This window comes from Onychostruthus taczanowskii, unplaced genomic scaffold (assembly GCF_017590055.1).
Source record: "Onychostruthus taczanowskii isolate IOZ18803 unplaced genomic scaffold, ASM1759005v1 scaffold7, whole genome shotgun sequence".
Lineage (NCBI taxonomy): Eukaryota > Metazoa > Chordata > Aves > Passeriformes > Passeridae > Onychostruthus > Onychostruthus taczanowskii.
The window spans coordinates 841,601-863,694 of NW_024504786.1; the positions used below are offsets into that span (position 1 = coordinate 841,601).

The 22,094-nt window shown below is 41.0% G+C and overlaps 1 protein-coding gene across 3 annotated transcripts in view; it reads right to left on the reverse strand.

The window, feature by feature from the left end:
• The window catches only part of LOC121344900 (phosphoglucomutase-1), a 45,175-nt gene that overhangs the window by 22,532 nt on the left and 549 nt on the right, over positions 1 to 22,094 (reverse strand). The window contains exons 2-14 of one of the 3 annotated variants that reach the window (XM_041421232.1): positions 20,206 to 20,375; positions 17,376 to 17,587; positions 16,925 to 17,011; positions 16,345 to 16,534; positions 15,525 to 15,652; positions 12,367 to 12,508; positions 11,754 to 11,863; positions 11,068 to 11,225; positions 10,741 to 10,874; positions 9,173 to 9,321; positions 7,038 to 7,247; positions 5,714 to 5,821; positions 4,108 to 4,683 (exon numbers count right to left, since the gene is read on the reverse strand). In XM_041421232.1, the coding sequence (XP_041277166.1) occupies positions 4,609 to 4,683; positions 5,714 to 5,821; positions 7,038 to 7,247; positions 9,173 to 9,321; positions 10,741 to 10,874; positions 11,068 to 11,225; positions 11,754 to 11,863; positions 12,367 to 12,508; positions 15,525 to 15,652; positions 16,345 to 16,534; positions 16,925 to 17,011; positions 17,376 to 17,587; positions 20,206 to 20,374 (1,872 nt within the window). In that variant the 5' untranslated portion in view covers position 20,375 and the 3' untranslated portion in view covers positions 4,108 to 4,608. Of the gene's footprint in view, positions 1 to 1,907; positions 2,218 to 4,107; positions 4,684 to 5,713; positions 5,822 to 7,037; positions 7,248 to 9,172; positions 9,322 to 10,740; positions 10,875 to 11,067; positions 11,226 to 11,753; positions 11,864 to 12,366; positions 12,509 to 15,524; positions 15,653 to 16,344; positions 16,535 to 16,924; positions 17,012 to 17,375; positions 17,588 to 20,205; positions 20,376 to 22,094 lie in introns of those variants that run through there. The other 2 variants (XM_041421231.1, XM_041421234.1) reach the window with 2 other exon arrangements.

Consider the following 22,094-nt stretch of genomic DNA (forward strand, 5'->3'; position numbering starts at 1 on the left):
AGTCCCAGCACCTGCACAAACCCACAGATGCAGGAAGAAGTTTCCATGTGCTGGTCCCTGTCCTACAGGGCACTTTCTTACCATGGATGAAGTTGTCCATCCTTCTCTTTGAAGGGCAGGGAACTTCCAGTCACTTCATATTTACTATGAAGAAAGAGGATTTTAAGAGACTTACTTAACTACACTGTGGTAACCACCAGGGAACTGATATCTGCAATTACAGAGAAACCCCACAAACCAAGCATCCCTCAAGCACTCCAAAATACATCAACATTTATTTAAAACCAGTGCTCTGCATTTGCAAAAGAAACCCTGTGGTTTTAATCCCCTCATTTCTTGGGACCAGACAGTTTTGCTACTCCTTGGGTTTGGCAGTTCTGCACTGCCTTATTTAGGCCAGAGGTGCTAAAACGTAGCAAATATCTGTAATGAAGTTTCCAGTGGCTCTGCCCTCTGTACCTCTGGTTCCTTAGCCAGGCTTTACCTGCTGCTCATTTATCAGCCCACATATTCTTCCACACGTTTCCTTCCTCCACCTCCCATTTTTCCTGCCTTTCTCGAGCATTTTCTGGCTTTAGAGCCAATTCTGTCCCAGCACCTGGAATTCACGTGGATAAAATGCTCCAAGGCAAATTCCTGCCGGCAAGGGCAGCCCTTGGGACCCGCTGCTGCAGCTCTGGCAGCGAGCTCAGCTCTGCTCCTACGTGAGTGGCTGCACGGTCCAGGGGAGGATCCGAGACATTCCCGGCCCTCCACGCTTCCCAAAACACCTCATCAGCCCCCAGCACGGCTCTAGCCCAGGCCTCTGCTCCTGGGATGGAGCTGAAGTGTAAATGATGGAGAGGTCGGTGCCTGGAACGCTGCCACAGCCCAACAGGCCCCGGGTGCACATCCAAAAAGCTGCACAAACTCACACTTCATCCCAGGGAACAAGTTCCCCTCTCTGCTTATTCACAGTGATCCACAGGGATCCTGCCTGTGTGTACAGGAATGCTGCTTATTCCAACTTCAACCCCCTCCCAGAACAAATAAATAAAGCAGTGCCTGCTGTTTTTCCATCAGAGAAGGCTGCTCTATCCATCACTTCCAGAGGTGCATGCAGCATCCAGGGATGCTGGGCAATGGAATCAGTTGAGCAGCTGCCACACATCACAAAAGACAAATTTCTACCTGGCTTAAAAAGAACCCAAACCAGTTATTTGCTTCTTTATGCCCTAAGAAGGCGGCAATCACAAATTATAAATTTTTCCCAAAAAGTCAGATATTTAGAGGCATTGGGGCATCTGGGATTTGAAACAGGTAACTCTGAGAATCTGTTCTAAGCACCAGCATCCTCAGTCCCTCCCTTGTTTGTGGTCCATGAGGAAGAATGTTTGCTCCTGGTGTTGGTGTCCCAGGAGAAGAGGATAGTTTTCCTTTGGAAAAGAGTAAATGTAGGAGAAAGCCTCCCTTTGCAAACTTGACTTCAGCACATCTCTCCCCACCAATATCACACTCCCTGATGGGATTCCCTTGGGCTGGACTAACCCACGGAGGAATCCCCCAGCAGCGAGACCCATTCCAGTGCTGTGGAAGGGACCGCTGCCCCCTCCCAACACCTCACCGCCTGCACACCGTGCCGCTGGTTTGTGTTTTAGCTGGAAAACTCAACCACAGAAGGAGAAATTAGAGCAAAGTCGTGTTTGCTTCCATACCTCCACCCTGGCTAATGTCCACTCGCTGCCGCAGGCGGGCAGAGGCCACCGGGGGGGTTTTCCTGCCTGGACCGCGAGCTGTCCCCCGCCAGCCCATCTGTCACTTCCACGCGCGGACACGCCGAGCGCCAGCGATTTCCGCCGGCGCTGCGCGGCCGCGCTGGCGGCGGGCGGGGAGCGCGCCCCGGAGCCCCGGAGCCCCCGGTGCTTCCACCATTGGCGGCGGCGATGCGGACGATGAGCTGGATGGCGTCTCTCATGTAGAAGCGGCCGTCTCCCCCCACCACGAGCGTGGCGTCCTGGCGCTCCGCGGGCGGCACGGTGGCCAGAATGCTCTGGATGAAGTTCTCGGTGTAGTTGGCATTGCTCTGGAACACCGTCACCCGCTTGCGCAGCCCGCTGGTGCCCGGCTTCTGGTCGCCGTAGGGCTTGGTCTGCACGGTCACGATCCGCACCATGGCCGGCGCCGGGAGAGTTCCGGGAGCCGGGGGGAGACCGCGGCCGGCCCGGCCCGGCCCCGCCGCCGCGACCGCCCCTTAAAGGCACCGCCCGCGCTCCCGCCCGGCGCGCTCCGGCACGCGGGGGACAGCGACCCTGTGCTGGCCTGGCCCGGCCCGGCACAGCCCCCAGCACCTCCGGGCCCTGGTGCCCTGCTCCATCCGAGCCAGTGTCACGGAGTCATGGAACGGTTTAGGTTTAGGAAAGAGCTTTAAGGTTTTCAAGTCCAGGCGTTTCCGCAGCAGTGCCACCACTTAAGCCATGTCTCAAAGTACGATATCTACATGGGTTTTAAATCCCCCCAGGGATGGGGACTCCACCAGTGCCCTGGGCAGCTGTGCCAGGATCAGACACTCTCCATCAGGAACTTTTCCCTGAGATCCAATCTAAACCTTCCCTGGCACAACTTGAAGCCCTTTTTCCTCCTCCTGTCCCTGTTCCCTGGGAGCAGAGTCTGACCCCCCAGCTGTCCCCTCCTGTCAGGAGTTGTGAAGAGGTCCCCCCTGAGCCTCCATGTCTCCAGGTGAACCCCCCAGCTGTCCCAGGTGCTCCAGACCCTGCCTGTCCCTGTGGCCAGCAGCAGGATGTCCCCACTGGCCTCACATTCAGAGCTCAAGTGAGCACCCCACAGAAGCAGGAGCCTCCCAGAGCTCCAGATGCAGAGGCAGGGAAGGTCAGCATTAGCAAAGCCTTGAAGAAGCTGAATTTTGTTACAGCTCCAGTTCTCAAAAAAAGGTAACATTCCAGAAGTTGAAATTACCCGATACAGAGATTTTTTTCTCCTAAATGTCTCCCCTCAAAGAAAATAAGTTGGTACCTGTGTTCAACGCTAAAAAGAGAAGCTGGATTTTTTTTCTGTCTTGGTGTTACCTGGATTTGGAACAAACTGGAAAAGACTCTGCAAGTACAACCAAGATCTCTAATCTCATCTCCTCCAGGGCAGGAAAGGTAGAAACTGCCATGGAGACTTTGCCTATGTCCTCACTTAAAAAACTGGATAATGAAACCCTTCCAGGCAGCAGGAAGACAGGAAATAAATGAGGTTTCCTGTGTAGTGCTGTGCCGTGGTTTTTACCTGCAGCAACCCAACTCTTTCCATGTGCAGTGATTTCTCAGCTTTTTCTTTCAGCTTTAACCATTCCTTTCCTAAAATGCAGAGAGAGTTGCATATGAATTCCTGCCACATCTAAAAAGGCTGATTTTACAAACAAAGGAAATGTAAATAATGGACTGCTCACTTTGTAGTGTCTGTTCCACACAGTGTCTCATCATTTCCCAACTCCTTTTTAGACAAGGAGCTGGGAATTTCTGCCTTACCCACATTTTGCCTCAGGCAGCATTTGCAGAGCTCAGTCAGATCTAAAAATCATCAAGTATTTTTGGGGCCTCAACTTCTTTTCAGACAGTTCTGAAAATGGAAATGATACCTGTGGCACTTGCTAAGGGAAAACCATGAAAATCTCAAAGCTCACCAGGAATCCTGCCTGAGTGTGTAAATCAGAGCCCAGCTCTCATTTTGTCACTGACATTTACTTGCCCAGTGTAAGATTACAGCAGAGGAACAGCAGAGAGCAGCACTTGGGGCAGATAAAAATAACTTTGCAACACTACTTGCTGCCCTCACACATGAGGTCACACACTTTTAATGGCTATTTTAAACTCAAACACTTTTTAAGCAGCCACAGGCCAGGGTCATCATTTTTTTTTCCACATTAACAGACATTTAGAGGAACCAGGAAAATATAATAAGCTGAATGTTTTTAGTACCTCAAAGATGGCTTTCATTGCTGTTGCAGCCTAAATTTGGTGCACTTCAGTCTTCTTATTTCAGCTGCCCTGGGAATAATTAATTGCTGTTAACAGTCAAGAGCCCAAGACAAACCTTCATTTTCCTCCAATGATGTTATTTCCTTAGTGCATATGAAAAGGCAGACTTTATTTTATATAAAAGAGTATAAAACCAGGCAGAAATTACAGAACAAGGGTAAGATAAGGATTATCAGCAAATGACCAAAAAAGGGGGGAAAGAAACAAATCCTTTATCAAGTGACAAAATACAATGAGCTTCATCCCTTTATACTTCTGATATCAAAACCACAGGAATGTTTAGTTAGGAACCCATCCAACAAAGTTTTTTTTCCCCTCAGTGAAGCAGTTCCAAACTGTAATGGAATTACAATCCATGGTATGGAAAATATGGGAAACAATCCTTTAAAAAGCAGTTATATTACAACTGGCAGCTGGATTACTGAACAGCACTAATTTTTATTGTGCCTCAGTGTTTTCATGCCAAAATCATCAAGAAATAGAAATGTATGCCAGCTTTTTGAGAAGGACAAGACTATAAATTGTCTAAAAACTGCCCAAAGCTAATCCTGGTTGAGTGTGGCTGCTCCCAGCCCTGGCACTGGGAGGTTTAACACACAAGGGAGTGCACACAGCTGTAAATCCACTCTTCCTGCTCATTCAGGGCCATCACGTGCTGGCAGACCTGGCACAAGAGAAAGCAGAGGTGAAAGAGAATTCTCTTTACTGGAAAACTGTTACCCAGTGTGCTGTGGAAGCAAAATGTTCAGTACTTGTGTCACTAAATGAGGAATATTCATCATCTACACTGACAGATATTCAAAAATTACTCTTGAATTTAACAGCAAAATATCCATAAGGATTGAGCCTATAGTTTATCCTGAATGAAGCCTGAATTTAAATTTAAAACCACCTTACAGGATGAGGCAGTGGATATCTAAAATGTCAGTAGCAATTTAAATAGGCCCCAGCCCTGCCTGTGTCATGGGACTGCTCTGCTTACAGCAGGCTTGAATGAATCCACCCTGGAAAACTGGGAAATATAAAATAGCTTGGATCCCTCTGCTCTTAAACAAAGAAAGTGTACTTTCAGAAAAAGAAAACCAGAGGGTTATTAACAAATAAATGAAGAAAAAAATCATTTGCATCTGTAAAGCATCACATTCCATCCCTCAGGACCCTCATTTGGAATTGTCACTAAAGCCTGCCCAGCTCTGCAGCAGGACTCAGCATTCAAATTGTCTCATGGTTAACATGATCCCTAAATCAAGCTTAACAACAGTTAACCACCAGCAAATCACAGTGTGCACAAGGACTGCAATACAATTATTTCTCTTTCTGATTAGTGCATGCTTGGTCTGCTCTCACAGGCATCAATACGTGGGATTAAAAATTGCTAAGTGAAAAAAAAAAATACAGCCTTAGAAAAAGAGTATTAAAAATATTAGTGAATGGTGCATGTATAGAATGGACAAGTGAAACAGGCCCATGTATGAAAAAGTGGATTATTAACTTTTATAGGAAATTGCACAGGAAGACAGGGATACATTAAATACATGATCAGCTTTGAAATATCAAAAAGTGCATCTGATCTGTTCTGGTCAGAAGATGCCACTGTCCACAAGCTCATTATCATGATAAAAGCCCTACATAAAGAAAATATAAAGATAAAACCTGATTTTCTCTAAAGCTGGCTAAGCAATAAAAAGCCTTACCATCATGGATTTTGGAGCCACTTCCACAGCAAAAACTGTCAGTCCCCTATTGTTCAGGCAGTTCTTACTCTGCTCATTGTTGACATGAATTATCACTTTATTCTCAGACTGCAGGTGAAAAAACATGAAGGAACCATTAGACTTTCCTGGTTAAGTGTCTGTTCTTTGTGTAACAACTGCACAGTCCTTGGACTTCCTGTGACCTTGCTGTTTTAGGGATAGAAATGCTTAATGGATACTCTGATGAGTAACAGACACCCTTTGAAGAGTAACAGTTTCAAATGTACCTTAATGCCACAGCCATGGTCAAAAGTAATTTAAGATTCCAACACAAGGACTTGTGAAGTTACAACCTGGCCTTGTATCTTCCCAGCCTGTCCAGATCCCCCCGTGGAGCTTCCCCAGCATTCCCACCCAGCTTGGTGACAGCCACAAACCAAACCCAAGTGGTATAAACAGAGTGGGCAGAGATCTGGGGCTGAGAACATCCAGTTGTCTCAGTGCAGCTCTGATCTCCTTCTTTGACATATCCCCAAACATAAAAATAACTCTGGAATATCCACCCTAAAGGGCGAAGTGCAAAGCCAAATCCAGAGTTCCAGGAGCCTCAGCATCCAGTCCTAATATTAGCCCCCCCAAGCCACCCCCTTTTGAATGTCTGGACATTTAAAAATATACTTCTTGCTGTGATCTTTCAAGATTTAAAGCACCTGAAGTTTAACATCTTACTGTGCTGTGTTTATTTACTCACAGTTCCTGGTATAAAGGAAACTGAGAACATTCACTGTGATCTATGGAAAAAGGTTTAAAATCTCACCAACCACTTCTACTTGGATTTACAACTTTCAGCTTGAATTACTAATAAAGCACACATGGCAGAACAATCAGGTAAAAACTCACCCTTAACACACTCCTAAAAATCACTGCTCTTTGACTTTCTTGTGGACACTGAAAATATTCAGCAGTGTAAATGCTGTGATCTTTGCTCTTGCTCTAATTGCATTTCCTGCTGTTAGTGTTTGTTTCCTCATATGATGATGATGATATGTCAAAATATTGAAAAATTGGGGTGTGAACACAAAAAGTATTCAGTTTTTATATGGTAATTAGAAGTGCTTGCCTCGTTATAACAATCTGCCCCTTCCAAGAGCACTGACCCAGGCTCTTCTGAAGCCACAAGGAACACATCAGGCAGAGTTTTTTTTTAATGAAACAGACACCAAAAGCTGATTTCAGGAACAGCAACTCTCAAATATGACCCAAGGAAAGAGGAGGAACAATAAGACTTTAACACAAAGTACAAGATGGAAGTTCCAGGCCATACCTTGTTTTCAATCACAGAGGTGATTCTGCTGCCTGATCTGTAGGTGTAGATGAAGATGTTCTCAGAGCCATGCAGCACTTTGGCCTCTCCTTTGTTAGCCACAGACCTGCAGACAGCCCTGCTGAGCTGGGAGCCCCCTGCCTCCAGGGAAATGGCTTTGATTCTGGGCTTGCACCTCTCTGCACAGACATCAATGACAAAGGGGCAGGCCTGCAGTGAAGATGAGTTTTAGCATCACTCCAGCTGTAGTTTTTCCCCTCAGATTTTCACCCACAGCTCCTAAATATTTTCATATTTGAACTAGAATGAGCTGGGTATAAATATTTGCCTGAATATTAAATATTATAAACTGTGAGCTGTGGCAATCTTTTACATCAAATGAAATCCCAAGACAGGTGGCCTTTTTCATGTCCTTCCCAGTACACCTGACATAGTTCAAGACAGCAAACCCTTCCTTGGACAGCAAAATGTCCAGGAATTAAGATGAAACCTGAATGTATTCCAGTGCCTGAAATAAACCTGTCCCACTGTTGCTGTTTGTGCCACCCCACAGAGATTTAACACCTCTGCAATGGTGCATTGAGCACTCTGGCAGTATCTTGGCTACATTTTACTCCTGCTGTAACAACCAGGGGTTTGTATTTTCTTAGACTCAGCCCCAGCACCACAATTCCCTTCCAAAGGCTCTTGGAATCCACAAGGATTTCTCAAGTTCCGTCTCAGTGCTCCCAAAATCTGAAATTATTTGAAATCAAGGAATTAATGACTTAAGTGAGAGACACGAGTTAACAGCTGGAGCTTTTTAGATTAATTACTGAAGCATTTGAGAGCTGTGCTGTCCTTTGGAAAGCAAAGGCTGGAGCCAGAAACCACAGCTGGGACAAGGCACAAAACAGCTTCCTGAAATTCCTGACTGGAGAAGAACCTCCCCAAAATGCTCTTTTTTGGAGGAGGGCTCTCTCTTGTGGCTGAAATGCAGAAAAACAGCCTTGCACGGGCTCTGCCAACCACAAGTCAGAGGAAAAGGAGCTCATCTTTAAATCCCTCAGCACCATCCCAAAATTTTCACTGAGAGACAACTGATATCTCTCATACTGATTATTTTTAGGTCTTGATATGTTTTATATACTGAATATATTGACAACAAACAAAATATATTTTGTTTGTTTAACAAAATTAAATAATATTAATATAGGATATTAATATAATATTATATAATATAATAATAATATTAATAATGATAATATTAAATAATTATCAGACTGATCCTAAAAATCTGCTTTTCCTGGTAATTAAATTATTCTATTTTTAGGTCTTGATATATTTTATATACTGAATATATTGACCTGTTTAACAAAATTAAATAATATTATCAGACTGATCCTAAAAATCTGCTTTTCCTGGTAATTAAATTATTTCATTATCTGTATATTTAATTCGTTAATTTTTCATTACTTTTTCTATTCTTAAAAGAGATCCTCTTTCTTTAGAAAGAATTATTGACATCAGAAATATGTAATAAATATTTCAGAATATAAAAACAAATAAATAATTTTTTTTAATCTGTAAGTGTACAGAAACATCAGAGAAATAATCTCTGATCCTGCAAAGCAATGTGTGACCCAAACCCTAAAATTTTAGTGAAGCATTAAAATTTTGTGTTGAACCTTTTCAGACACTGTTGTAAAAGGCAACAATAACAGAAACAGTTATCTCTGGAAACTAGGAATTCTGAATCATGTGGAAAAAAAAATTATCTTTATCCACTTCTATTGTGGTTTGGGCCACAAATTTGACTTTTTAAAGGAAAAAAAAGTCCTGATTTTTCTAAATTTGCTAACAGGTCACAGTTTACCACCCTTACCTTGCTATCACTCCCCACCAACTGAGTGCATGGATTATTTTAACAGAGGCAACCCAAAATCCCTTCCTCTATAAGCCCATAACATCCTGGCTTTCTCCACAGCAAAGGAAAATTTCTCTTTTCAAAGGTCCAAATGCTGCTCTCAGAATCTGGACAGTGCAGCCCTGGGTGGTGGCAGTGGGTCCTGCCCTCCTGCAATCAGCTTGTGGCAGGCACAAAGATTGCAGCAGTTAAATGTGCAGGGATTTTTGCTCTTTTGTGCTTCTCCTACCTCTGTCATTTCTAAGGCTTTGTTGTAGCCCAGGGACAACAAAGTGACCCAAAGGTCCCAGGGATCCCCATCCCGGTCGTTGGCTTCCATGAGATTCAAATCCAGGAATCCTTGTCTTGTTAGTTCATTCTTCTTCATCTCAAAATTTTCTGTTTCAAAGGAATAAAAACAGCACTTAAAAATCTGTTCTGTCTGCAAACACCTTCATCCTTCCAAAGGCAAAATCCCCCTCCTGTTAACAAGGTTGAAAAGGTGGAGCCAACTTAGAGCCTCAGGATCTCCAAGATTATTTGGGAAAGAATGTCCTTGAGCATTGTGCTGTCTGCAGAGCTGCCCTGTGGATTTGGGATAATGCCTACAAACAGCTGGCTCCTTGGATAACCCCAAAAAAGGGAGATTTCAAAACAAAAAGAGCTCATATGGATTTTTTTTTTCCTAAAATTTGTGGTAGAGCTTTGCAGAATGGGGTATTTTAGGAATGGGAAACGAAAGTCAGCTGGAGCCAGCACCTTGAAATGCTTCAGGTCTTTGATACAGAAATGATTTACTTAGTTCCTAAAAAGCAATAAAATTCCAGTAATCCTAACACCCCTCTCTGGAGAGAATATCACAGATCCACCACTCTAATGTCAGCAAACACATAATTGAAATGTCCTCATGTCAGAGACTTTTAAAAATGGTTTTCTCATCTTCATAACAATGCTAAATCTTTACTATATATTATTAAAAAGGGATTACCAATTTAATAAATCTATCCAAGGGTACAGATGCTGTAATAAATGGCTTGAACTTTGGTGCCAAGATGGATGATATTCGTGTGAACCCTTCCTCTGATTGATGACCTGGTGAAACATTCCCCAGCTCCTCCTCCTTCCTCTCTTATTTATTCACACATTTCCACCCCTCCTACTTGTATCACCCTGGCAAAGCCATCAAGGGTGGAAAAACACATCCAGGCATCAAGAGAGGAGAAATTCAGTCCTAGAGATATATCCTTGTAGGAGTTTTCCATGAGTTAGGAAAAAATCAGATACTTCAGAGTGTTTTGGGAGAGATAACTAAAAGGGCTTGCCAGATTTAAGGTATTTTGGCCAATCTGCCACAGCCTCCAAAGGAATTATGTCAAACATGACATGGAATTACAAAAGGAGACACTGGCAACCCACAAAAACTCTGGATGCCAATTTGTAGCATCAGATCCACACTAATTAAATGTCCCTCTCCACACTTTGTGAGATAAAAAAAGCAGCACCAGCCCAATCTGCACAAAGGAGATAGATTAAACAAATACCTGTGACAGTCTCCTTCCCCATATGATCCAGGATTACAAACCCTGTAGGTTTTGGCAGCTACAAAACAATTAGGAAGGGGAAGAATTTTCTCAGCAGAAGGTCAGTGGCACACACAGCAGAATGAAGCAAAGCAAAGGACAGGAGACTGGAAAAAAAGAAAAAAAAAGGAGGAAGAGAAAAATATCTACACATGTTCTTGGAATAGGTACAGAATATCCAGGCCTATTGGAAGTTAATTGATAGCCTTAATTAGCTGTACCACAGAAATGAACTTACCCTTGCACACAGCCCAGGCTTCCTGGTCACACTTCTCCCCACTAGTCCTCAGCTCAAAGAAGTTGTACTCCTCCAGGCTCAGGAGGCCATTCCCATCCAAATCAATTGTTTCAAATATATCCAACAAAGCAGCTCTGAGGGATGAAAAAGGCCAAACTATTTCCAAAGGCTTCCACTTCCTTTCACTGTCTCATAACATTGCCAAGAACAGGTCAGTCTGTTTGAGATTATTCTGTACAAAGAGTACTTCAGGAAAATTCAGATTTAAAAAGCCACATTTTAGCTGGAAAAGAGATTTTTATTCCCATGTTTGGGAATAAAACTCACCGGAATTCGTTGGTGAGAGCCAGCTCTCCATCTTCATCCCTCCACACCAGTTTGGCTTCTCCAGTAATTTGGGTTTTTGCCTTCCTCAGCCTGCAGCCAGTTGTGAAAGGGAGCAGCCAGTAAAGCCCAGACCCAAGCTCCCCTCTCCAGCCAAACATCTGCTCTTGAAGGAAGACAGAAAAGTTTGTAAGAACTTCTCAAATGATGCCTTTCCACGTTGCCAGTAATATTCATATAAAATTCATTACTTGAAAATGCTGGGAATGCTGGGTTTTCTCCTCAAAAAAAAAAATTTGCTGTGTGATGTCACTTTGAAGATTAAAAAATAGTGAATCTCTTGGAATAAAAGTTAGAAAGAGAGGAGAGAGATGAGGGAAGAGGGGGAAAATAAGTTCATGTTCTCTCATCTCTGCCACAGGAAAAGAATATTCTGTACACTATGAAGTTCAAAGGGCAAGGAGTAAGAAAATTAAAGGAAATTTAAACAAATTTTGCCTTGGAAATGTTGTGTTTGAAGGTGCAGAAATACAGCTGAGTTTTTACAGAGTAGCTGGAAATATACCCAGCAACTGAGCAATTCTGGTTCAGCTGGAATTCCTTCCAAACCCATGGAATTCACACCTCCAGCATTAACACACACACCAAAAAATAACAATTAAAATAGGAATACACCAGAAATCTCCAACCTCTTTGTTCTGGAGTTCAGTAAAGCTCACAAGCTGTAAATTGTCTTGGGTTTCATTTTCCTTCAGAATAAACAAAGCTGTATCCACTGACAACCAGTGACAAGATTTTCCTAGAAAGAAAATATCCCCAAAAATTAATAATAATAATAATAATAATAAATAATAATAATAATAATAATGGCCCAAAATTGTTTTTCTTTGCATCTCAAAATAGATATTCCCATGGTATTTATTGATCCCTGGTGATGAAAAATGGGAAAAAAATCTGTTCTATGCTATTGGGATTTTCTTCCTGTTTAGGCAGGATAAATTGTTCCAAACCTTGTCTTACAGATAATTATTAATTTTATCATTAAGAATTCTTTATAAAATAGTTCCATCATTAAGGGTCAAGAACATCAAGGAATGGTTACACACCACAAAAACTTGTTTAAAAAAACAGGTGACTTTAAAATAATTTTGGGGTTTAAAGGCTCCTGTTTTATGGGATTAAAAAGGGAATATTCTACTTGGGGGAAAAAAATAATTCCAATGTAGCAAGTGGATGAACCCCATGGTAAACCTCCAAGCCAGCAGCTCTTTATAGAAGAAAATGAAATATAAATGCACTCACCTTCTGCCTGGGGAATTCTGAAAGGTTTGATGGTGACACAAACTGCAGATCTCTGGGGTAAGTGCAGCCTGTACTTGTGACTGATGATTTCCCCATTTTCCTCCAGGTAGAAGCAGCCCTTGGATTGTGCACATTGCCATTCCTGGAAACCAAGCAAATATTAGGGGTTTTCTCTATTTTGGATGAAGATAAAAGTGCTTTCTCTGAAATGTTAATTAGTTTGATTATTGAATTAACCCTGCATAAAACGCACCATGAGATACAGCATCAATATACTTTTATTTTTAAAAAAATCCCAAATAGTCCTTTTTATAGACAAATTTTGCAAAGTAACATGGCTTCACTTATGAAAATGCCTGGAAAGCACAGAGATGACCCCAATGCTCCTGTAGCTGAAAAATTAAATTTGGATTGCTACAAAGATTCTGCTAATTATATTTGCAAAAGCTGACATCATGGAATAATTCAAATACAAATATTATACACTTTGCAACTCCCTTTCTGCTGTTCTTTGGAGGTCTGGAATTTTTTTTAAAAAATTAAGATTTTGCTCAAGAAGTTCTAGAAGACTTTCAAAGTAAATTGGCTGTGGAGAAGACAAAGTTTTATTAAAAATAAAGTGAGATGGCCAATCCCTTGGACTGCTGTCCAAGTCCCTGCCCTCCTGTAATTTCCCATATTCTTTTCATTGTGGGCACAACTTGGTGGAAAAGTTTTTAGGGATAATCCTTAAGTGCAGCTATTTCTGGACCATGGAGCCAGAGCTCAGCCCCTGGCTAACTTTTATGGAGTAGAATAAACCTAATTAACAAACCCATTCAATAATTTTATACTCATCTTTATCCATAAAACCGGATTTGTAGTGACACGACAAGGAAAAAAGGGGCCAATCATAAAAAATAATTAGGAAAAAAGTGATCAGAGACAAAATATTCCTGGGATTTAATGGTGAGGGTTGAATATGGAGCAACAGCTGGGGTTGTGTCAGTCAAAAAGTGGATAATGGGAGCTGGGATTAACATAAATCAGGGACAGAATTCCAACATGGAGTTCAGCCCCTCGGATCATTTCCACCGCTATTCCTAAACTGATTATTCCAACACTCATGACTCCTGACTTCACCTGAAAGGAAATTTTTAAAATTGATTTGTTTTCTTAAAACTTGACACATCTGAAATAACTGGTTGTTTGCTCCAAGCCTGATACCTGCCAAAACTGCTGGACAAAACCCTTATCCTTATCCTTTCCTTTTGGGAAATCAAACCCTGTTACTCTGGCAGAGGAGCATAAGGTGGTGCTAGAATCCTAAATTATCAAATTCCAACCATGTATGTAAAATTGGGAAACTAAAAGAGGATCTTCTGAGTGGGTTTTCCTCTGTCACTTCAAAGCAGAAAAGGAGTTGTTGAATAGCAGCTGAAGTGGGAAATGTTTGTGTTAGAAATGTTAATTGGAAAGAAAAGTTAGGCACTACCTGCTGCTGGTCACTGCTACTGACATTTAAGGCAATATTGAAAATATCCACACACTGATGCACAATTCCTAATGAAAAGCAATGATTGAGAGGAATTTTCTAAGGGTTCTTTGTTTTAGACCATATTCTTTTCCATATTTCACCATATTCTGACTTTCACTGTTTTCCTCTGTCAGAAATGTACAGTTGGTGTTGCTCTTGAGGGCAATATTTTCTTACTTGTACAAAAAGACAGGTGAACAGCAAAAATATAAAATAAAATTCTTGGATGTAAGACAAATAAAAAGAATTTTTGAGTGGTGGATTCTGATTCACACCACAAATAAAAGCCTGGGTACTTATTGATTGATTCTGGCAGAGCTTGCATTGTGCAAAATGAAGTTTTAAAAAAATTAATAGTTTATTAATAGGAAATATTTAATTTATATATAATATTATATGTAGTCAATATATTATAAGTATGAATATAATTAATCTAGAACTAATTTTATTAATTTAAAATATTTAATTTATAGGTAATAAACCTTTCTATGTTTCTTAACTGATTTCAGTTCTTGGATGATGCCAAGCAATACCAATCAATATCTCTTTTTTCAGTCAGTTTTTACTGGCTTGTAGAAAGAAAAAAAGAATCCAATCTTGGGGAAGTGTGTGCTGTTTTATACACCCCACAGCACGTTTGAACAAGGTGAGATTGCAGGTTAAACTGCATGGAGGTCCAGCTACCTAAACAGACTGCACAGAACCGCTGGGAGATGATGTTTGGAAATTTAAATATAGAACAAATGTCACTGTACAGCAGTGGGGAAGATCTAAAGGACTTCAGAGCTCAATAACAAATCCAGAGTTGTTATTTGAAACAAAAATGCAGCTCCTGAGGACAATCAGTTCAGTTTTCCAGCAGCAGTTACACTGTGTGGTCAGAACCATTTTTCCCTTTTATACAGGAGTCTCCAGGTGCACATTTTTAATGTATCCCAGCAGTTCCCACTTAATGTTTTATATTTCTACAGCTATTATTTTCTGTTGAAAGAAAACTAGTAAAGGTTCAGTCAAGAAAGGGAAAACAAAGGGAAAAAGATCAATATTAACACTCTACAAATATTGACTTAGCAAAGTGACTTTGTTGTCTCTCTCCCCCAGGAATTTGTATTGAATGAGTGATTTATTTAAAAGAAAATACTGATAGAACATATTAGTCTAACTAAAAATCAATATTTTCAGGTTACAGCATCTATTTACCAAGCAATGCCCAAGAAACTGAATATGCTCACAGATCTGTTATTTATTTCCAATTACCTTTCATGCAGAGGTTTATGATACACAATCTTTCAGACTACTTAAGCATTTAAAGTTCTCACCAACCTAATAAATTATTCAATTTTAAATTTCTCAAGAAGTCATTAACTGTTTTCCCAACAGTGGTTTCATTTATAAAAAACACATTTTGTTCTATTAAAGCTTCACACCTGAAAAATTATTTCCAATAACTTGTTGTCAGCAAAACCAACAGTATATAAAAATGTTAATAATAATACGTATCAAGAAAGCTCTCAGTAGTTTATAGCTGCCCTTGACAAACTGTAAATAAAACATAAGACACCATTTTTCTCTGATTTTTAGCTTCTTTAAAATGCAATAACACAGGTGCCTAGAGGAAAACACCATCATGTCAGTGTGATACCTTCATTGTGTCAGGCTCAATAATTAGCTTTGTGTTCCTGCTGCTGCTGGCACCCACAGTGACAGTGGTGGAGGTGGAAGCTTTGCTGCTTTGAGCTGATGAAGGTCTTGAAGGAGTTCTGCTGTCACCTAAAAACAGAGATATTTAATTACAGTCACATTATTTCAACCCCCTCCTAGTGCTATTTATCATAAACCTTGCATTTAGGAGCACAAAGAAAACTGGCTGACCAGAACTCCATCAGAGGACTTCCCTTCATCACTGTTGTGTCATTTTTGCACCTCTTTGATTTGAAGCAACTTGGAACAGTACAAACTACATCCCAAAATTTCATACTTAGGACTTCATACTGCAGTCCATTCCCTGTGGAGTTTTTGCAGTTTGGGAAGGTTTTGAAGTATCTTTGTAACTTCAGGAAGAACATTAAACTGTCCATAACTTATTAATTGTGCTTGAAAAGCAGCCTCAATTATTGAAACAAACACACAGCTTATTGAGAAATAGGGTTTCACCTCTGATCTAGGAAGGAAATAAATAGTTTGCCTATGTTGCAACACCTGAGCATTAATTTTCTCTCCTCCCTCTGGAATGTGCCACATGAAAATCAACAGAATGCACCCTTAGGAATTTGTGAGTTTCACAGATGCAGCCATTTGAATATATTTTACTGACACACTGACGTGACTGCCACAGCAGAAATTATAGTCATCAATAAAATCTTCACTAATCTGAGAAAAATTAAACAAAAACTCAACTGCTCACTGAGCCAGAGCTTCATTTCCAACAGAAAGAAAACACAAAACATAAGAAATTTAACTACCTTTAGGCAGTCTGTGATCAGTTTTCCTGCAGACCCTCGGGGATGGTTTTGACCCTGGCAGTGTGATCCCTTCAGGGACATTTTCAGTTTGATTCCCAAAGTGCTGCTGCCTCAGTCGAGGGTCAGTTTCCAGCCTGTCCCTTGCAGCTTTGCAGCACTGCTCCCTGGTGCTCAGGTACAGCTCACAGAACTGGAGAGAACAAAAGAATATTTCACTTACCAAGCTACGTTTCTCAAAAGGTTTTAAGGAGTAAAATGCAGCTCAGCAGATGGAATGCATTTCCTCTGCAAGCCAAACATAATTTTAATTTTCATTAATCAGGACTATCACTCAATGCAGCCATGATTCAACAAGGAGGTCCAAATATTGAACAAAAATTAAGTGTGACTTTCAACTTTTCCTTTCTACATATTGGAAGACTGATTTTTTAGCATACCAGCTTTCCTCCTATGAAACCACATTTATGTGCCAATCTTTGTGGGCTGTTTATTCAGCCCAAAATTTAGAATCCTGGGGTAAGGGCATCACTAATGCTCATATTGTCAATTACAAAAGAACAAATATCACTCTTGGCCATACCTTGTTGTAGTCAAGTTTGCCATTGCAGTTAAAATCAGCTTGTTTAGTAATGCTGGTCACTTCCTCCCAGGTCATCTTATCACCTCTCTGCAAGGAAAAAGCAGCTCAGTTTGGGTTCCTAATCAAGAATCCTGTTCACCTACTGCACAAATTCCATAAACAAAGGAAAAGCCTTTTTATACTCTTTCAGAGAATCTTATCTTGCAACAGATTTCAACAGATTTTGATTTGAATCATGAAAACAGAGGTCAAAATCATTAAAAATGTTGTCTTTTCAATGCTACTAAATATCAAAGAGATCAACTGTATCAGTTTATGTAATTCTGTGGTGTCTTCCAGAAACCCACCATGAAAATCTTCCATAAAATGGGGAACCCAGCTCCCAGTACCATCTAATTTCCAAAATCTCTACTAATTAAGGATGGATAATTAGGTTTCTAGTGATACTTACTGTTGTAAGAATTTTACAAAGTTCATCATGTGAAATATATCCAGTCTTAGCTGTGTCTATTTTACCAAATGCTTCGAGCAGTTCATTTTTTGTAGCTGGCTTTTCTTTTTTTAAAATAGCACAAAAATCATCAAAATTCAGTGAAGATGTTTGTGAAGTCCAGTATTTCTTAATGGTCTTCTGAGAAGGATTTCTTCCAGCCTGCTGAAGCACTGAGTAATAAAACACAATATTACATACATATTCCAGTGTTAAAAAGGAGTTTTCTCCAAACATCCTTGAGCACTTTCCATGTTCAGATTTTTTTAAAGCCAAATCACTCCAAGAGAAAAGCGGGTCTGAAGAACAGTTTTGGTTATGATCTTAATCAAAATATACATTAACTCAAAAACAGTCTCAAGTGTAAAATTCAGCCTATATCCAGGGTCTTAAAAATAATATATTCTTGATACTAAGTCTTTTAAGTCTGCACATGATTAGATCCTATTTCTACTAACACCAACATCATCTTTGCACTGCCTTTGCCAAGAACTGAAATCTGGAGTAGAATTTATCTGAGACAATATTTTATGCCATGCCTGTACATCTGAATGTATCAATTCAAATTATACATGAATTTTAAGGGAAAAATGATACCACCAGGGAGCCAATGCCACACATGCAACCAGTGCCATGGGTGTTACACCTGGCATTCTCCAAAATGAATTTGCTGGATCTATTTGTCTCTTCAAGGCCTTTACCAAAAACATCCTTTCAGTTTTCAGTGCATTACATTAAATGGAAATTAAATTCAAATGCACAGTCTATCTGAAATGAGAGGGATGCTTTTGTATCTTCCCAAATAATCTTTAAGGGAAGCACAGGAGTTCCTCCATCTCCACCTGGGCTGGCATTTGATTTTGAGCCAGCTGAGCAGTGCCCAAGCCTGTGCTGGGAAGTGCTGAAGAGCATCTGTGAAATGAGGTGGTGGCATCGTGACAATGCTCAGTGGGACCCGTGTCACCAGCAAACCAACCAAACAAACAAGCAAACCAGCAAACCAGGCACCTCTGCTGTTAATCCCTGCTTCGTGCCAAGCACTAAATAAAGATTTGTGCCCTGCCCACCTCTGCTGGATGAGCCAGAACAGAGCAGGGCTCACATCTTTATCCTGGGCACGGAGCAATGGTTTGGGGACATCCTGGCCACTCCTGGGCACGGAGCAATGGTTTGGGGATTTCAGTGGCAAGGGCAGCCAGGGAAGGAAGGGCAGTGACTCTGGGGTTTGCTCCATGGATAGGAGAGCTCCCTGGAATGTCAGAGCAGCACACTATTGTATTTGACAGATATCCTTCAAATATGCAATCTTTAATTTCATATCTCCAGGGAATCAGCACTTGCCATTCCATACATGCCTCCCAATTTGTATCTGTGAAAGCTCAGTCAGACTGCACCTTTTATTTATACTTCTTTATGATCTGCTTCTGCTAAATCACTCCAGACAGGAAATGAAGCTACTCTTTGGGGATAAGCAAAATCCTACAAATAAAATTTCCCAGGGCCAATCTCTCACTTTAGTTTGGAATATCAGATAAAATTCTTGAAGCAAGAGGGGCTTAAACATTGGTACCACTCGTTTGAGAAATGCCAAAATTGACTTAAGATGAAATATAAGTCTTTAACTCTCAATGCTTACAAATTCTAAATTAAATTATTAAATATCTCTGGAAGGATTGAGAGTCTAAACAATTAACTGCCCTCTCCAAGTCGACCTTGAAAGCAAAATGCCCAAACACTTGCTGTGTAGCCAAGTGGCATATGGACAGAGCTGAAAGCCAAAGCATTTATTAGAGAGATGACATTTGTTCACACCACCCCTGTTAAAATCCAGATTATCCCAAACTATCATTAGGATGTCATAAAGGCCCTTTTATTGCAGCTGGGAAAGCCTGGAGAGCACCAAGTCACAAGCTGTAGGAATATGCTTGTTAATGGGTGGAATTTCATGTTCTGCTGTAGGGAAAGAAGCAACAATCAGTGCACTCAGCTTTTACAGTGGTGGTTTCCATGAAAAACCCTTTAAAAAAGAACAAAAATGCTCTAAGAAAAGAAAAATCATCACCCAAAGAGAGCATACAATCCTACAACTCCAAGAAACTGCAAAGTTGGAATTGTATTTGCTTGAGGAATTTTATCTGCCATAGGGAAACCTCCTTCAAAACTGAGGTTCTTTATTACTCAGTCTTACTTTACTCTTTCCTTATCTTACCTGGTCAATAATATACATTATTAAGAAACCAACATCCATTTTTCAGGTAAATTTTTCTCACTTTCCTTTGAAATTCGTGAGGTTTTCAAACCAAAGCCCCACAGCTTTCACTTTCTACCAACAGTCTTATTTAGTGCAGCTGAAGCAGTCAGAGATTTGTTTTTTCTGTTGTACTGCTGACATCACCACCACCACTACTTATACACAAATATAGTCTGGACAAAAAAATTAGAATTTTAGATTCCAGTATACAAAAGTAATTCAGTAATTCAGGAGGAGCTGAGATAAGGAGTAAGGATTCTTATGGAACACCAGTTATGGTGGGTTTTTGTGCCAGGACAGAGGCCCACTCTAAACTGAATCACCTTTCTAAATCTAAATCACCTTTCCTACTGGTGATTTAGAAATAAAATCTATAATAAAACAATCCACAATAAAATGCCTCTGTGTGGCATTCCCACTTCCAGCAGGCATCCAAAACTACTCTCAATCCCTTAAACCAGTTACTGAGTTTATGCACAGGGATAGCCCCACTGCAATCATCCCATGGAAGAGTTAGAGGGAAAAAGATCCAATCATTACCTAAACTCAGTTGCTCTTTTGATTTAATATTTTCTAAGCTGCTTTTTAAGACAGTCAGATAAGCTGCTCTGCAGTTCATGTAAAAAATGGCTTCTTCTGCATGCTGGGACTTCTTCCCTTGGGAACTTTCTGAGTGTTTGGCTTTCTGAATTCCAGGAGTGCTGGCCATCCTGTGAGGGATGAAATTCCAGTTAGAATTTGTAATTATCTTAACAATGCCTCTGTCCTCTGAAACACAGACTAGCCCCAGTTACCCAAACATCCAGGCCATATCCTTTCTTTTCTCTCAGTCTGGGATGGGAATTATTATCTACACTTGTAGGTAAGCACCATGAGAGCCGCAAGCAGAAAGAGTTTGAGCTCTACTTATTACTCACAGTTTATCCTTCATTGGCAGTAAAAAGTTTAATTTCACTGTATTTTATATAGTTGCAGGCATTTGATATTGCAAGTATTCTATAAATATTATGTAGTTTTGATTTTTGAAAGCACAAAAACACATTTTCATGTTATCTGTGAAACAAGGCTTTGCCATCCATGTTTTCTCTTTTTACTCCTATAACTCAACAAAACATATTAATAATAAAATTGGTCAAAATGGGAACCCTTAATCTCAAAAAATGCCAGGTTGAGCACGGAATTCTATTTTTTGGGTTACTTAAATATAAATAATAGAAATAAATGTGCATAAAACTTTGAGCAACACAGGTCTTTTAAATCCAAGGCCCATACAGTTATAACTGAATGGAAAAAAACCAAAACCATATTTTTTTTTCTCAATTATTAAAACAACTCATTGCTGTTTGCTCAGCAATGGTCAGCAAACTGTGACAGCAGCTTTCTGCTTCCACCAGGGGTGATTAAGGTTTTTAGAAGGCCATCACACAGGGACACTAAATCCTGTTGTGCTGCTGCTTTAACAGCTTCTTGTATTATTTTACCCAATGTTGGCTTCAGGAAATATATTCCAGTATAATAAATGGAATATCTCAAGTTCAGCAACAAGACAACACCATCCCAGGTTCTCCTTCAGGACTCATTGGGTTTTTACTCAGGAGGCCTCAATCACTGGCACCTTGTTGAGTTATACAGATGTTTTACACTTGGGAAAGGCAGATAATAATTGCTTATCAAGGATGAAGTACCCAATTTGTAACTGCCTGACACTTTAATATTATACAGGCACCAGAAGGAGCCCACAGGGACCCCCTGGCACAGCCTGGCCCCTGCAAACAGGTGTCACTATAATGAAGCACCAGTGTTACACACATGGAATGAAACTTGGGGGGGAAAGGCAAGGAGGAGAGGAAGAAGAAATGTTAATTTTCCAGTAACCAGTTTAGAAAATGTGAACTCCTGCTTGTAGTCCTCTGACTTCCCATTACTGAGGCATTTCCCATTTATGTGGGTCGAGAAGTGCTGCCAATCCATCGCTGGGAAATCCAGTGAGCAATGGCTTAGTGACAGCACTGCCAGCAGCCCCACAGCTCAGGCTGGGACATTCCTACTGGATAAATGACACTTCAGAAAAATAGACAGAGGGAGCAATCCAGCCCAGGCTTCCAAACAGGCAGAGAGTAGGTTTAGATTAGAGATTGGGAAGAAATTCCTCCCTTTGAGGGTGGGGAGGTCCTGGAAGCTGTGGCTGCCCCTGGATCCCTGGCAGTGTCCAAGGCCAGGTTGGATGGGTGTTTCAGCAACCTGGGATAGTGGAATGTTAGCCCTAGTGAATAGTGGAATAGGAGTCCTTGCCCATGGGTGGAACTGGACGAGTTTTAGGCCCCTTCCAACCCAAACCAGTGCAGCATTCTCAGCCCAGAGCACTGCATGCCATGCCCAGTCCTGCCTTGGACATCTCCAGGGATGGGGACTCCAGCCCTCCCCGGGCA